Below are 15,501 nucleotides of genomic sequence, written 5' to 3' on the forward strand. Positions count from 1 at the left end.
GGAGACATGCCCACTTACACGTATGTCCCCTTGTAGTTATGTGCTATCTTACAGAATAGTGAGTAGTGTACTATTGTGCACAAGGCTTGTGTAACTGCATGTGCCCAGTTATAGAACTGCCTTTCACTGTGTACCTGAAGCAATGAAGGGTTAAGTGACTGTCAGCTAGCACATTTGCTTATTTCCGATCTGAGGAAGAAGGGCAACCTTCGAAAGCTAATCAAGAAATGTATTAAGTTATGTCCAATAAAAAAGGTATCATCTTATTTTCTTTTCCATGTTTTATTTTGTTTGATTTCTATTGATAACCCTAAGTTAACAAGGAACCACAATGGGATAGGAACCGGGCTTCCCTTATTCTCAGCCTGCTGTTCTGACCATTAGGCTACTTCTCTCCACTCTATATAATTCAGAAGCGCTGTGCTGCTGGTGTGCACTGAAAGCTGCACTGAACAGTTAAAACAGATTAGCAAACAGGCCCCTTAATGTGCTGCTTTTCATTCAAAGAACAAGTGCACTGCACTATTACTGAAAGCGAGCACGAAGCAAGGAGGAACATTGGCATGACTATTCTAGTTTGATTTTTTAGTGGGAGCCACAGCCAGCATATAATAGCAAGTTACTCTGCAGTAAACATTTCTACAGTCATTTGAGCTATACTGTACATTAACAAGCTGAAGGTTCAAGCCAGATGAATTCTGTTGCATGATATAATGAACTGAAAATCAGTGCAAACAAAACTAATTTTTAAAAACCTGTCTTAGGGCCAATAAGTCATAGTCTTTTGCATGTTTTGTCAACAGGGAAATGAGACTGCCTGTCCTAAATCAGTTACTTACCCTATTAGGGATACCATCTGTTCCACTATATGCTTGCTGAACGTGATAATAACAAACAGCTTCTGTAGGAAACAGGAAAACAGCACTTAAAATGGATATTTAGTCAAGGGAAGCACAGACAATGAGTTTTGTATGAGGGATGGTGACTACTACTACACCACTTGGTATTTCAAGTAACCAGCAGTTTTACATCATTAAAAGAAAATATTTTGTTTACAATATAAATTATCAACTGCAGAAAGTATTTAAACAATGACGACCACTGGGAAAGGCATTTCCTGGCACTTACTGACTGACTGGAAAAATTCCATCTTGGGTCCTTAACAGCAAGGAAATACTTGAGTTAGAGGTCACTATTGTCACAAACTATTTTATACCAAGCTAGACATTTAAAATATTAATTAAATTTTTTTTTTTTTTTGCTGCAGGAAAAATGAGTTGCTATAGTGATTTCTGTTTACAAGGAAGAGACTGCTACTTTGAAGCAGTTAAAAACAGACCAGTGTTGCAACCAATCAAAGCTACATGACTAAAAGTTTCATCAGATTTATAATGGAAAATAGGTTGTGATAATTTATGGAATCTAAGATAGTAGTTTGTGTATTTGTTTCTGGAAATCCAGGAGCATCAGGTCTAAGTTAAGCTTTCATGGTATCCAAACTCTATTTTATAACAGGGTACTTAGTCATGGAAGATGTATAAATGCGGCTCCTCAGAAAATTACCCTCAAACTGCTAAGGAATTACATAATAAACATAATTAGGTGTCTGATCACTCAAGGATCTTTCTACTCCCTTCCTGCTTCTCAGTGTAAATAAAGCAAATTATAAAAATGAAGTAAAATATTGCAGTATATAAAAATAATTTTTGTTGTGTTTTAATAAACCAACAAGAGTTTTGTATGATTGCAGAAATACACCAATTAAACTATACTGAATAAGTGGGATTTAGAGATTTAAAATTACTATTGTATTGATAGTTGTGCTGGTTTTTGTAAAAAGGTGGGCTAGGTTTTGCCATTTTTGATATTTTTATTGTATGGGTTATTGATTGCACTGTATTATTTTGTACTTATGTTTAATTATATTCTGTAGTCATTTTGTTTTGCTAAATAACTCACTTTGGCTACATATTGTTGTAATGTTTTATAAATTTGATTCATTGTCTTTCGAGCCAGGCCAGAAGACACTGTATTTAATCCAAACAAAGCAAGGGTAAAATGCAAATATAAAAATCAAATTCAAACCATAAATCAAAATGTTGGTTGGATTCAAGCGACAGGTCACGAAGCTTAAAACCAAACTTTATTTTCCCCCCCCCCCTCCCCCCAACTAGCATATTACTTTATAAAACTTTTCTGTAGCAGGTAATCTGAGGAGACAGGATACAGGCCCTCCACAGCATAGGTGACATCACTAAGCATGTAAGAAGTATGACCCCTTGAAATACCCTCTTGCCAAAGTGGGCTATAAGCTGTGGATCTTTTCTGAGAAGAGTATTGGAAAAACCCCTACAATTTTTGGGCCTTCTCTGTACCCATTCTACTAAAAACAGATCAGCCGAATGTACCACTGTATTCTGAATATTTTGTAACTATTTTTAAGTTGTTAATATAAGTTCACTGTAGTGAACATTCCCATAGACTAGACAATTCATATCAGAGAATGCACTAATGTAACGTGAACTGAACACCAGACACGTTAATGTATTAATATATTATTGCACATTTGTAAATAGGCCTATTTGTTGTTGCTAATGGTTTTAACTTTAAGATTTTCTCACACCCTTCCATTGGTAACTCAAGGCAAATTACATTTAGTTACAGTAGACAGTTCCCTTTCTTCAGGAGGCTTACAAGCTAAGTTTATACCCAAGACAACAGAGGATGAAGTGACTTGCCTAAGTTCACAAGGAACATTAGCTTTCCTCATTCTGAGCCCACTAATCTAACTATGCTATGACCCTCCACACTCTAGAGCTTTGTTCATTTTATTATCATTGCACCCAAACTTTTTAAAAGTAACCCTCTTTACAATAAGAGGTACCTCCCATAAGACACAATTTATAGTCTGTGCTCATTTTGTTTATAAGTAGACAGAAACCATTAAAAAAGTGTGTGCGCTGCAGTATCGGACGCTTAAGTGCTAAAGCATACAGTTGACAAATTGTAAACCAATCACACGGGCTATAAAATAAGTAGTCCAATTTACAAAGGATACTTCCAATAAATAAGGAATAGGAGAATGTTTTATGAATCTGTTCACAGTATTTAAAATGCTAACACAAACATTTTCATTTTCTTCTCCGAAAAATGTCCCCCTGCTTTATGTATATGCCACTTCACCCTAGAAATTGTGCCAAATACTTGAAGAGCAAATTTTAACTAACAAACACAGTTTTGGTGGGGCAATGAGAAGACAGACACATGAGTATGTACTGAAGGCAGGGAAAGTAATTTTTCATCTGTGGTGGGGTTACGGTTGAAGTAATTAGGAAGGCAGGCAGCCATGACTTCAATGTCTTAAAAACCACTCTCTGTAAGCTGGTTCTTGCCAGCCTTATGCCTTGCAACTGTGGGCTATTGAATCCAGCTGGAGCAGTATCAACTGAAGACTAATGGACAAGCAGACTCACACAGAGGGAAAGAGCATCTAATGGCTAACCATAATATACTTTCAATGAACACATGAAGTGTAATACATTTTGTAAAAAGGTACTGGGCCTTAGAACAGTAATATCCAGAATGATCAGGGCCCTTGCTTGATAATGAATGCATTTTCCCTGTCTCTAGTCCAAGGAGGGGATTTAGAACATTCTATCTAAGTTATTTTGGGAAATGTATATCAAAAATGGGCTCGGACATACACATATAACAATGCGTATTTTTTGTAATGTAACTATAAAACCTTTTTCCATCTAGTATGAACCCTAGGTATATAATCTGGTAAACCACATAGGTGGCAGATAAGGGACAAATGGCCCATCCTCCGTAACCACTAACTTTCTTTTCCTAAGGGATCCCACGTGCCCGTCTCACGCTTTCTTAAATTCTGACACAGTCCTCGTCTCCACGACCTCTAACCAGGAGGCCATTCCACAGATCCACCACTCTTTCCGTGAAAGAGTATTTTCTTAGATTCCTCCTAAGCCTATGTCCTCTTAACTTCATCATGTACCTTCTCATTCCAGAGTTTTTCTTTATTTGAAAAAGGCTCACCTCCTGTACATTAACGACACTGAAGTATTTAAAAGTCTCTATTATATCCCCTCTCTCCCGCCTCTCTTCCAGTGTATACATGTTGAGGTTCATAAGCCTGTCCCTATAAGTTTTATGACCAAAACCACTTACTAATTTTGTAGCCGCTCTCTGGACTGACTCCATCCTGTTTATATCTTTCTGTAGGTGCGGTCTCCAGAATTGCACACAGTACTCTAAATGGGGTCTCACTAGAGACTTACACAAGGGCACTATCACCTCTTTTTTCCTGCTGGTCATCCCTCTCCTTATGCAACCAAACATCCTTCTGGCTTTGACCGTCGCTTTTTCTACCTGTTTGGAGACTTTAAGGTCATCAGATACAAACACTATCAAGTACCGCTCTTCTTTCATGCACCTCGCCTCCTATATTGTAATCCAAGTGCATGACTCTGCATTTCTTAGCATTAAATCTTAGTTGCCAATTATTGGACCATTCTTCAAGCTTCGCTAGATCCTTCCTCATGCCAACCACACCCTCTGGGGTGTCCACACTATTAAAGAGTTTGGCATCATCCACAAAGAGACAAACCTTACCAGACAGCCCTTTCGCAATATCATTCACAAAGATGTTAAAAAGAGCCGGCCCGAGGACTGACCCCTGCAGTACACCACTGATAACACCCCTTTCCTCAGAGCGAGCTCCATTTACCACTACCTTCTGTCCCCTTCCATTTAACCAATTTTTAACCCAGTCAGTCACTTCAGATGCCATACTGAGGGCACTCAGTTGATTTATAAGGCAGTAGTATAGATGGTTTGGTTCCCCCATATTCTGAACAAATTAACTGTGTTAAGGCATTCTGTCTCTAGCCTACTTCCCAACAAATTTCAAGGACATTAAATCTATAAAAAGGGGTTTAAGGCTTATTGCGTTGCACTGATGAAAACAGCAAGTGAGCATTTTGCACAAAAGTTGAAGTTCTGAAAGTGTACTTGCCTGGATGTGCATCTTAACTATTGCTTTCCCAATCAGAGTTGCTCCAAAGAAGGTCCAAAAAGGAACTAGAAAATGTCCACAGGTTATTCCTGCCAGATCAAATAGAGGATTCGGAATCTACAAAGAAACAAATGCTTTAGATCAAAAACTTGAAAAGTGACCCTTAATTGTTCTTGGAGAGAAGACATTTCATTGCCTGCTAGAAAATTATTGAAGACTATGGTAAAAAGCAATATTGCTCACCAGGGTTGATCAGGCACATAACTGGGTGACATCATCATCCCACAACTCAGATCTACAGTTCACAGTTCTGAGCACGCATGGCCCTTTCTGTATGTAGAAGTCTCAGCTACATGCAAGTCTACAGCTTAAGGTATTAGGCAACTCTCAGAGAAGTGAGAGGGACTATGTGTTTGATCAATCCTGCTGTTTATGGAAAGCATCTGTTATAGGTGAGCAGCACTGCTTTTTCTGTTGACAAACTGAGTAGGTACACAAGTGGGTGACTCAAGTTTAGGGCTACTCCATCCTTTGTACCTTCCACAAGTTTTAGCCCATTCTGACAGAATGGCTAGAATAGCTTGATGGAAGGCACTGTACACTACTGAAGCTTGGTCCAGGCAGAAATGTGAAATAAAGGTATGTGGAGAGGACCATGTTGCTGCCTTGCAAATAGTATCTAGTGATGCAGACTTTAGTAGGGTGACCACAGCTACAGTAGCTCTAATCTGATGCGACTCCTCCTTGGAAGTGAGAGGAGCATTTGCCTGTTCATAACAGAACTGAATGCAGGAATCTAGTCAATTTGCTAGAGATGAACAACTGTGTAGGTTTTCTGATAGACTTGATTCTTTTAAGATAGTATGCAAGAGCACTTTCATTAATAAAGCTAGTGCCAGGGTAAATTCCCAAGGAACAGCAGGCTTCTGCAGTGGAGGCTTGACCTGAATAAATCTTTTCATAAAGCTTGAGATTGTGGTACAGTGGGAAGCTGTAAGATAATCCACTGGGGCATTTAGATTTAGGCCGAGAGAGAACTAATGTATACTCTTATGGAGGACAACTGGAGGTTAACTGATACAGATCTTACAAGCATTGCAAGACTGTAGTCGGTGGACACATTGTGGGGTTGTGTTCATTAGCAAAGCATCAGGTAGTAAATAGTTTCCACTTGAACAAGCACATACATTACCTCCTGGAAGCTATAAGAATGTCACCAATGAGTTAAGGCAATTTCCAGGTCATGAGGACGGAGAATTCAAGTCTAGATGAAGTAGATGACCCATTTGATTATCACTATTGCAAGCTGATGATGTTTTAGAGGAGGGAGAACAGCCAATTGCTTGAGAAATGGAGACCAGTTCTGCCTTGATCAGTAAGGTATTAGGAGAATCATGCTGCTTGGCCTCTGATGGAACTTGTACAGGGACTTTGTAATAAAAGGGATCAAGGGGAACATACACAGGAAGGACTAGGTCCATGGTATCAACAATTTATCCCAGGCTAGACATCCCAAGGACAGAAGGATGGATCAGTAGAGTGAAAGTTTGGCATTTTTGCTGCTAGCAATAAAGGTTAGTTTGAGGTATCCTTCATTCCTTGAAAATTCCTGCCTGGCCCACTAGAAACCAAGGAATGTCAAAGGTAGGCCTGGAGTGGGACGGGACTTGAGAGGGCTTCCAGTGGGTGAGGGGGAACTTCTGGATGGGGCACTCAGCAGTCAGAAGGGCCCTTCAGATGGGAGCTTCTGGTTGGAGCACTATTTTGTAAGGTTGCTGGCCCCTTTAAGATGCAGCCCAGAAACATTGAGTCATGACTTGGCGATCCAATGCTTTAGGGCAGTGAAAAAGTTGGGGTTATTTTACCAGCTATAATGCGGCTTGTGGTGTGCAACTGGTGTTCACTAGAAACCATGATATGGTATTTATTTATTTATTGCATTTGTATCCCACATTTTCCCACACGTTTGCAGGCTCAATGTGGCTTACATTGCTCCGCCAAGGTGTCACCACAACAGAATAGCATATACAATTATTAATTTCATAAGAACATGGGAAACAGTGTATAAAAGCATCATATATAGAGATAACATTATCGGAATAACAGGTAACGCGACAATGTATTAATGTTCAAATGCATGTTTTGCATCTCATTACTTCGTACCGTAGGGTAACCTAAATAATGCAGGTTAGGCCTTCGAAACCAACATTAGAGTCCTTTAATACATCAATGGGAAAACAACGTATCTTGATAACTACCCCTCTTAGTGTTATAGGTTGTACCATTTTCAGTTGTTTCGGATGATAGTAAAGTAATTGTCAAAATTAAAATGTTTGCATTAACTTTTTGGGGCATTCCCAGCATTTTTACGAGGGCTGCTGCCCAATTAATGCACAGAAAGTGTCACTACCATATGTTAGCTGCATAGCAGATGACATGCAATGTAGCTAATGCTATCTCAAGTGTTATAGCTAACCTCCGTATAAACTGTGGGGCAGGGAAGAGCCTGTGCCTTAAAATGGCATTTTCTGTATTAACTCATATGGGAATTAGCATATGCGAACAGTTAACATGTGTTAATCCCCATGTTAAATAGCTAATGCAACTTGGTAATAGGCCCCTTAATGAATCACCCAAGGACCACATTATATATATATATAATTTTTTTTTTGGCATATACCTGCCTTTCCCATGTTATTCATTCCTATTATTCAGATTGGCCCTATTGTTTTTGCGCTGCTGTTGTACTTTTCTTATTTAATTTGGTTTAAATTATGACACATATAGAATACACTTTGGCATTGGTGGCAATAGATTTAATCGATGACAGACACATCCTCAATGTATGTGTGGTTTCCTTTAGCTATGAGGCTGCTGGAGAAGTAGCCTAGTGCAGCGGACTTTGATCCTGGGAAACTGGGTTCGATTCCCACTGCAGCACCTTGTGACTCTGGGCAAGTCACTTGACTTTCCACTGCCCTGGGTACAAATAAGTACCTGCATATACTATGTGAACCACTTTGAATGTAGTTGCAAAAACCACAGAAAGGCGGTATATCAAATTCCATTCTTCCTTTATTTTTGCACTATTGTCGTAAGTTCACCAGTAAGCTCATCTGAAGCTCCTCTGTAAGTTCTTGGCAGCTTTTTATCTATTCTCTTTTTAGGCATGTGGCAAGGAGTTTTATGTTTAGTTTACAATGTAATTGGGGTCACTGGAACCTCTTTTGATCCACAACTGCTTTCACAGTTATTTAACTCTTTGTAGTTTTACTACAGTTGTGATGGTGGTTGTTTGCCAACTGTTGATTAGTGACAATTTCCGCCTATTTGGGTAATTTTCAGAAGTACCATATGGTCATCAGCGGTATTAGATTCAATTGATGACATCGACATCTCCTGTGTATGACTTCAGCACGTCAGTGTTGCGGCTTCCTTTATCTGTGTGGTCATTGGCGCCTCCTTTTACTTTTCTTGCACTATTGTTGTTTGTGAGTGACCACCGGCCAGCTTCCTCAAAGGTGCAGTGTAAGTTCTTGGCAGTTTTTTAATTTACCTTCTTTAGGAATGTGTTAGAAAATTCTTTGCATAATTTATGGTATGACTGAGATAGTAGAACCATTTTTGTCCTGTAACTGTTTTTTTGGCAGTTCATAGGTCTGTAGGTATTCTAAAATTGCAAACTTTTTATTTTTATTTTTTAACACCAGCCATAAGTAGAATTGCTGATAAGTTACTTATTCTGTCAAAATGGGTGAGTGTGATATGAACTGTATGTCTTGGAATATGATGCCAGTTGGTTACATTAATGTGGAATTGCTTTTATGTGATTAGCCCTCTTTTGTACCCCAGTGGTCTTTTTTATGTAAGACTGCACACTTATTTTTTGGTATATTAGGATTTTTTAAAACAAGGGTTGCTTTTAAATGAAGGTCTATTCATTTGAACCTTAAACTGTAAGTTCTCATGATTTATAATTTAATGAGTGCATTTTGTGTTTTTATGAATTTTCATTTTTATTCATATTTTTACTCATGTCTCTTTAGACAATCTGAATTTCTCGTATACAAATTGCTTGGCATGGAACTGGTATGCAGTCCTGTTTCTCTTCATACTACTGCTTTTTTGCACTCCTCAGAGCATGTGCTCTTTCATAATCTCATATCCTTTTATAAGTCACATAACGTTTTTAGGTTCCTCTTCTCACATTTTTATTACCATATATTTCTTTTATTCACTTGACTTCTCCACATTGTTATATATTTTGGTCACATGCTTTTTTACAGCTGACACAGCCTCACTTCCCAACCTTTCTGCATTCTAGCAGTTTTTTTTTAATCTCCCTACTGGTTGGCCTAAAACGGTACATAGAGATATTGATGTTTCTTCTTTATCATTGTTTTTATGAGGACTCCTGATGAAGGTGTACTAGCTGAAACACAGACTGTATGGGATCCTTCTTCAAGCAAGTAGTTCTCTGCTACTGAGTTCATCTGAGTTTTATCTTCAAGCAATTGTTTTGTTACTGCTGTTATTATTGAGGCCACACTCATCCCAGTTTTCCCTGAAACTGTATATTCAATGAAAGAACTTGGTCTTTCACCCTGGTTCACCCGCTTTGGTCATTCCCACTGGTCTTTCTGCCACTGGAACATGTGACCAGATCAAAGGAGCAGCAAAAAAATTGAAATGATCTTTGCCTATTAAGTCCACAAGAGTATTTCTATCAGAAAACTATTGATCCAAGCATGTGAAAAAGAAATCAGCACAGTAGTTGGTTAGAGAGATATCTTCATGAGGAAAATAAATGGTTTTAAAGATACGCTCTTGTTACTACTAAGGTCCCTTCCTTAAGCACCATAAGTTTAGTCATAATGAAAAGACCCCTAGCAGTAGTCTTGCGGGACCACCACTAGAGCTCATAGGAGCCATTTCCTGGGCCCATGCCAGATGGGATGGGTGTAGATAGGGACAGCTCCCATGCTGGGAAGGGGGCAGGTTGATGAGGATGAGGGTTGTCTGTTGGGTGGGGTTCTGATACCAGAGGTGATTGGGAATTACATGTGTATGTTTAAAAAAGGGCTGCCATATATATGTTTGTGCTGCTATTTGGCTGCTATTTTGCAACCTACACAAGTAGCAGCACATATGCATTTAAAACCTAGCTCTGTAAGTGGATAGCACCTTAGCCTAACATTTCCCAACTCACCTAAATGTTTTTCTCCCGAGGGGCGCGGATCTGTCAATTTTAGATGGGGGGTAAATGTGCAGATCTGCTCTTGTAAAATATGTCATATTTTCTGCATGTTTTCACTTCTCCGTCGATATTCATACATATATAATCTATCTAAAATGGAATATTTTATATATTGTGCTATATAGTTCCCTCCTTGCTCAGTTTGTTGCAATAAATTATTGGCTTTGTACATGCAAATATTGTTTTATTTGAATAGCAGTCTCTCAAATCTACAAAAATAAATACATTTACTACTGAAGCAATCTAAAAAGTCTAAAAAAAAAAGTACTTACCCTTCTCCCTGCTAAACTATACCATTAATATATAATTTGAGTGGATCAATGAGACACTTCAATAAGAAATTCAGCTTCAAAACAATCTGTCTCTATTCAGAGAAAATTAAGTTAAATATTGATGTCTAGATCTGTCTGTGCTTTGGATTTAGCAATATTTGCTCTAAGTTCCAGAAGTAATGATAGCAAAAGGCAAAATGTTAAGACTTAGATTTGTTTAAGAAATGACATTTATCTGACTGTGCTATAGGTGGTTCAAATTAATCATGGCCCAGCTTAACTATCTACCCATGCTTAGAATATTTTCAGTATGTATCACACACTTTAGTTTACTTAGGTTACATTGATGTTCATAAGTTATGCCTGAAAACTTTCCATTACCTAAGGAGGAGGACTGCAGTTTGCATTTCTTGAACTGGACATCCTGTAATAGATTATACTGTGATAGAATGGAGTACTCTGTAGACACTGAGCCATGTATCTATTCAGTGTATAAAGTAACACAGAGACTTAGTTTGTATAAGGAAATCCCTATAAGATTTCTGGAAAGAATTGTCTTAAATAAAAAGGTGGATTTTTTTACTGTTCAAGCGGTAACTTGTTTTTCCCATTTGAGAAGCAGTGCAGTGATTAAACACTGAACAGTTATAAATATCCAGACAGTATGGCACTGATGCCCAGTTCATCTTAGATCGTCTAGATGAATGAATTCCACTTGTAGGAATGTTTTACAAACATTTGCCTTACAGAAAAAATGACCCAATTGTGATAAAACAGCATTCCGTTTGTGAGAGCTTCACTTCAAAGTATCTGCATTCAGCAGCCCATGGAACAGTTACAAGGATGACCTTCATAATAAAAATTAATCAACCTTTACTGATTTTTATCATCAGCCAAAAATTATAAAGATTATACGTGACTATGTAACATTTACATTTGGAAATGGTCGTTTTGTGGGTGTGAAGTGAGGGCTTGTGCATAAAAAAGAATAAACGCTGAAAAAGCCTGTATTAAAAAATAAAAAAAATAAAAGGCACAATGCCAATGCTTCAAATTCTGATTTGCAGTAGACTATTATGTGCATTTCACCAGAACAATGGAACCAGAAAACCAAATCTAGAAATACTTGTATTTACAGGGTGCATTTTTACTTTGTTTGATTGAATCAACTTACTGAAGCACATGCCAAAATCCCAAAAAATCCAACCTTCTGCACCAGGTTCTGTACTGCCAGCTTGGCTCGGGAGGCATAGTCCTGCATTAAAAAAGAAAGGAGATTAGTTATATCCAACAGAACTTCTTCTGTGTCTACCCCCATTTTAAAAGCCTCAAAAACATCAAAAAAAGTCAACAAAACAATAAAAGCTTTGTTTACTAAGGTGTGCTAGTGTTTTTAGTGCGTGTTAAACGCTAGAGACGTCCATATATTCCTAAAAAAGAAAGCCTGCCTATAGCGCAACTTAGTAAACAGGGCCCTAAGATACTTGAAATATGGAGAATATCCAAAAGTCTCTAAAAAAACATTTTCTCTTGTCCCACTAGTACTATTTACTATTTCTCTAGTGCCCCTAGATACATGCAGATCTGTATAAATACATACCCAAAAGAAATCTATTCATGTGGTGCTTACTGGTTTCCCCTAATTTTCTGCCATCTTGCCTTTGATAAAGCTTTCAGTTATGTCCACTATTAAATATACTATCGTTTTTCTATACGAAACACTAACACTGACATTGAATACGAGCTGAAAATTATTTTGTAGGTTTCTATTGATAAGATCTGGCTTTTGCACAGGGATTATCATCAAATCTGGTGGACTGGTGGTTGTAGAATTATTTTGTACAACTGAAAACTAATATATTGTTTTCTTATTGTTCTTATAACTTCAATATTGACTTGGTTTGTCTACATCTTGAAAGTCAGACTAAAAATCGATGCCCTATAATAACTGACAAAGAAAAATATTGTCAGTTGTATTTTTATGCGTCTATAATAAAAAAAATCTTACTTTTCAACTATTATTACAGTACATATAACAAATGAAACAAACACAAAAATAAATGTAACAAGCAAAATGGAAGAAGTGTGGAGGCAGATTTTAAAAGGTGTGTACAAAATGGAATTGAGACATCCAAGTTAGGATATCTCAACTTCCACTAGTATTTTAGAACAGGATCTGATATCCTAAAATACATGAAGAAGTGGACATTTATGCATCAAATTACGTGTGACAAGAGTATCCAATTTAGAATCCTAAAAGTCTAAAATATCAACCAGTCAAAATAGGCAGCAATGTTTATGGGCCATCACATAAATGTTTATGTTATAAAATAGCACTATAAAGTTTGTGTGCTTAGAAACAAACTTCTATTTTTCTCAAAAACTGTCACAAAGCCCAGTATCCCCTGCTGTTTCACTTTCGGGAAAGACACCAAACACTGGAGAATTAAAGGGGCAACCTCTCCTTAGCCCTTCAGTGGAGCGCTGCTCAATAGGAGCACTTTTTTGAAACCTAGATGTCCCATGTAGCAGGAATAAATCCTGACATTGATCTTTTTGGAAATAAAACATGCACTCCCCTTCTGAAATGGCCAGTTTTAGGATATGCGTATCCTATCTTTGTAAAATTGGGATTTAGATGCTTATGCAACAAAAACATCTAAATGCCAGTTTATGCATGTGAATAAGCACCATATTTAATAAATAACATTTTTATTCTATCTGGGATTTGCTAAAGAAAAGTCTATTCTATGCAGAATGTTGTACATTGCCAGAACATATCTACATTAAAGGAGACCATTAAGCAGCTTTTTGTAAACTTCTGAGACTATTAAGTTCATATCATTGTTGGGATATTAAATTTGAAGTGAAACTGAACATGGCCAAGACCGAGCTTATTGTCTTTCCACCCAAACCCACCTCTCCTCTCCCTCCACTCTCTATCTCAGTTGATACCCTCATCCTCCCCGTCTCATCTGCCCACATCCTCGGAGTCATCTTCAACTACTCCCTCTCCTTCTCTGCACATATCCAGCAGATAGCCAAGACATGTCGCTTCTTTCTCTATAACATCAGCAAAATTTGCCCTTTCCTCTCTGAGCACACCACCCAAACTCTCATCCACTCTTTCATTACCTCTCGCCTTGACTACTGCAACCTACTCCTCACTGGCCTCCCCCTTAGCCATCTATTCCCCCTTCAATCCATTCAGAACTCTGCTGCACGTCTCATCTTCCGTCTGGACCCATATGCCCATATCACCCCTCTCCTCAAGTCACTTCACTGGCTTCCGATCAGGTACCGCATACATTTCAAGCTTCTCCTACTTCCCTACAAATGCACTCGATCTGCAGCCCCTCATTACCTCTCTACTCTCATCTCCCCTTACGCTCCTACCCGAAACCTCCGCTCACAGGCCAAATCCCTCCTTTCAGTACCCTTCTCCACCACCGCCAACTCCAGGCTCCGCCCTTTCTGCCTCGCCTCACCCTATGCGTGGAATAAACTCCCTGAGCCCATACGCCAAGCCCTCTCCCTGCCCATCTTCAAATCCTTACTCAAAGTCCACCTCTTCAATGTCGCCTTCGGCACATAACCATTATACCTCTACTCAGGAAATCTAGACTGCCCCAACTTGACATTTCGTCCTTTAGATTGTAAGCTCCTTTGAGCAGGGAATATCCTTCTTTGTTAAATTGTACAGCGCTGCGTAACCCTAGTAGCGCTTTAGAAATGTTAAGTAGTAGTAAGTCCAAGGATAGTTATTTTTCCTGCAGAAGCTGCTTTATTTATTAGGCAAATCTTTTAAAACATTGATCTACAACATAGACACAGCATAACCGAAAATATTACATTTTGATTTGAAATAAAATTTCCCAAACTGAGAAAGGTATCAAACACTGATGCTTGCTCTCCAAGATAGCGAAGATACTTACCTGTAGCAGGTATTCTCCGAGGACAGCAGGCTGATTGTTCTCACATATGGGTCGACGTCCGCATCGGCCCAGGAAACGGCAAATTTTTCACCAGCAAAATAAAAAGTTTTGCCAGAGCCTTCTAGCGCGCAAACCGCGTGCACCGCGCATGCGCGGACAACTTCCCGCCCGTCGCGTGAGCGTGCCTCCTCAGTTTAATCAAAAAGCATATAAACAAACAAACAACAACTCCAAAGGGGAGGTGGGTGGGTTTTGTGAGAACAATCAGCCTGCTGTCCTCTGAGAATACCTGCTACAGGTATCTTCGCTTTCTCCGAGGACAAGCAAGTTGCTTGTTCTCACATGTGGGGTATCCCTAGCAACCAGGCTCACTCAAAACAATGAACATTGGTCAACTGGGCCTCGCAACGGCGAGGACATAACATAGATTAACTTGAAACTCTAAACAATTAACTGAGAGTGCAGCCTGGAACAGAACAAAAAAGGGTCTAAGGGGGTGGAGTTGGATTCTAAACCCCAAACAGATTCTGCAGCACCGACTGCCCAAACCGACTATCGCAGAGTATCCTGTGGTAGGCAGTAGTGAGATCTGAACGAGTGGACTGAAGACCACATTGCAGCCTTGCAAATCTCTTCAATGGAGGCTGACTTTGAGTGAGCTACTGACGCAGCCAAGGCTCTAACATTATGAGCCGTGACATGGCCCTCCAGAGTCAGCCCAGCTTGGGCATTAAGTGAAGGAAATGCAATCTGCTAGCCAACTGGAGATTGTGCGTTTTCCGATGACGACTCCCCTCCTGTTGGGATCAAAAGAAACAAACTGGGCAAACTATCTGAAGGGCTTTGTCCGCTCCACGTAAAAGGCCAATGCTCTCTTGCAGTCCAAGGTATGCAAACTGCTTTCGCCAGGGCAGGTATGAGGACGGGGAAAGAATGTTGGCAAGACAATAGACTGGTTCAGATGGAACTCCGACACCACCTTTGGCAAAAACTTAGGGTGTG

General features: G+C 39.1%; 1 protein-coding gene across 3 annotated transcripts in view; it reads right to left on the reverse strand.

Moving 5' to 3' along the window:
* The window catches only part of VMP1 (vacuole membrane protein 1), a 224,134-nt gene that overhangs the window by 42,471 nt on the left and 166,162 nt on the right, over positions 1-15,501 (reverse strand). For all 3 annotated transcript variants that reach the window (XM_030186296.1, XM_030186295.1, XM_030186297.1), the window contains exons 8-10: positions 11,739-11,819; positions 5,036-5,152; positions 840-901 (exon numbers count right to left, since the gene is read on the reverse strand). In XM_030186296.1, coding sequence (XP_030042156.1) covers positions 840-901; positions 5,036-5,152; positions 11,739-11,819 — 260 coding nt within the window. The remainder of the gene's footprint in view (positions 1-839; positions 902-5,035; positions 5,153-11,738; positions 11,820-15,501) is intronic.

This window comes from Microcaecilia unicolor, chromosome 13, assembly GCF_901765095.1.
Source record: "Microcaecilia unicolor chromosome 13, aMicUni1.1, whole genome shotgun sequence".
NCBI lineage: Eukaryota > Metazoa > Chordata > Amphibia > Gymnophiona > Siphonopidae > Microcaecilia > Microcaecilia unicolor.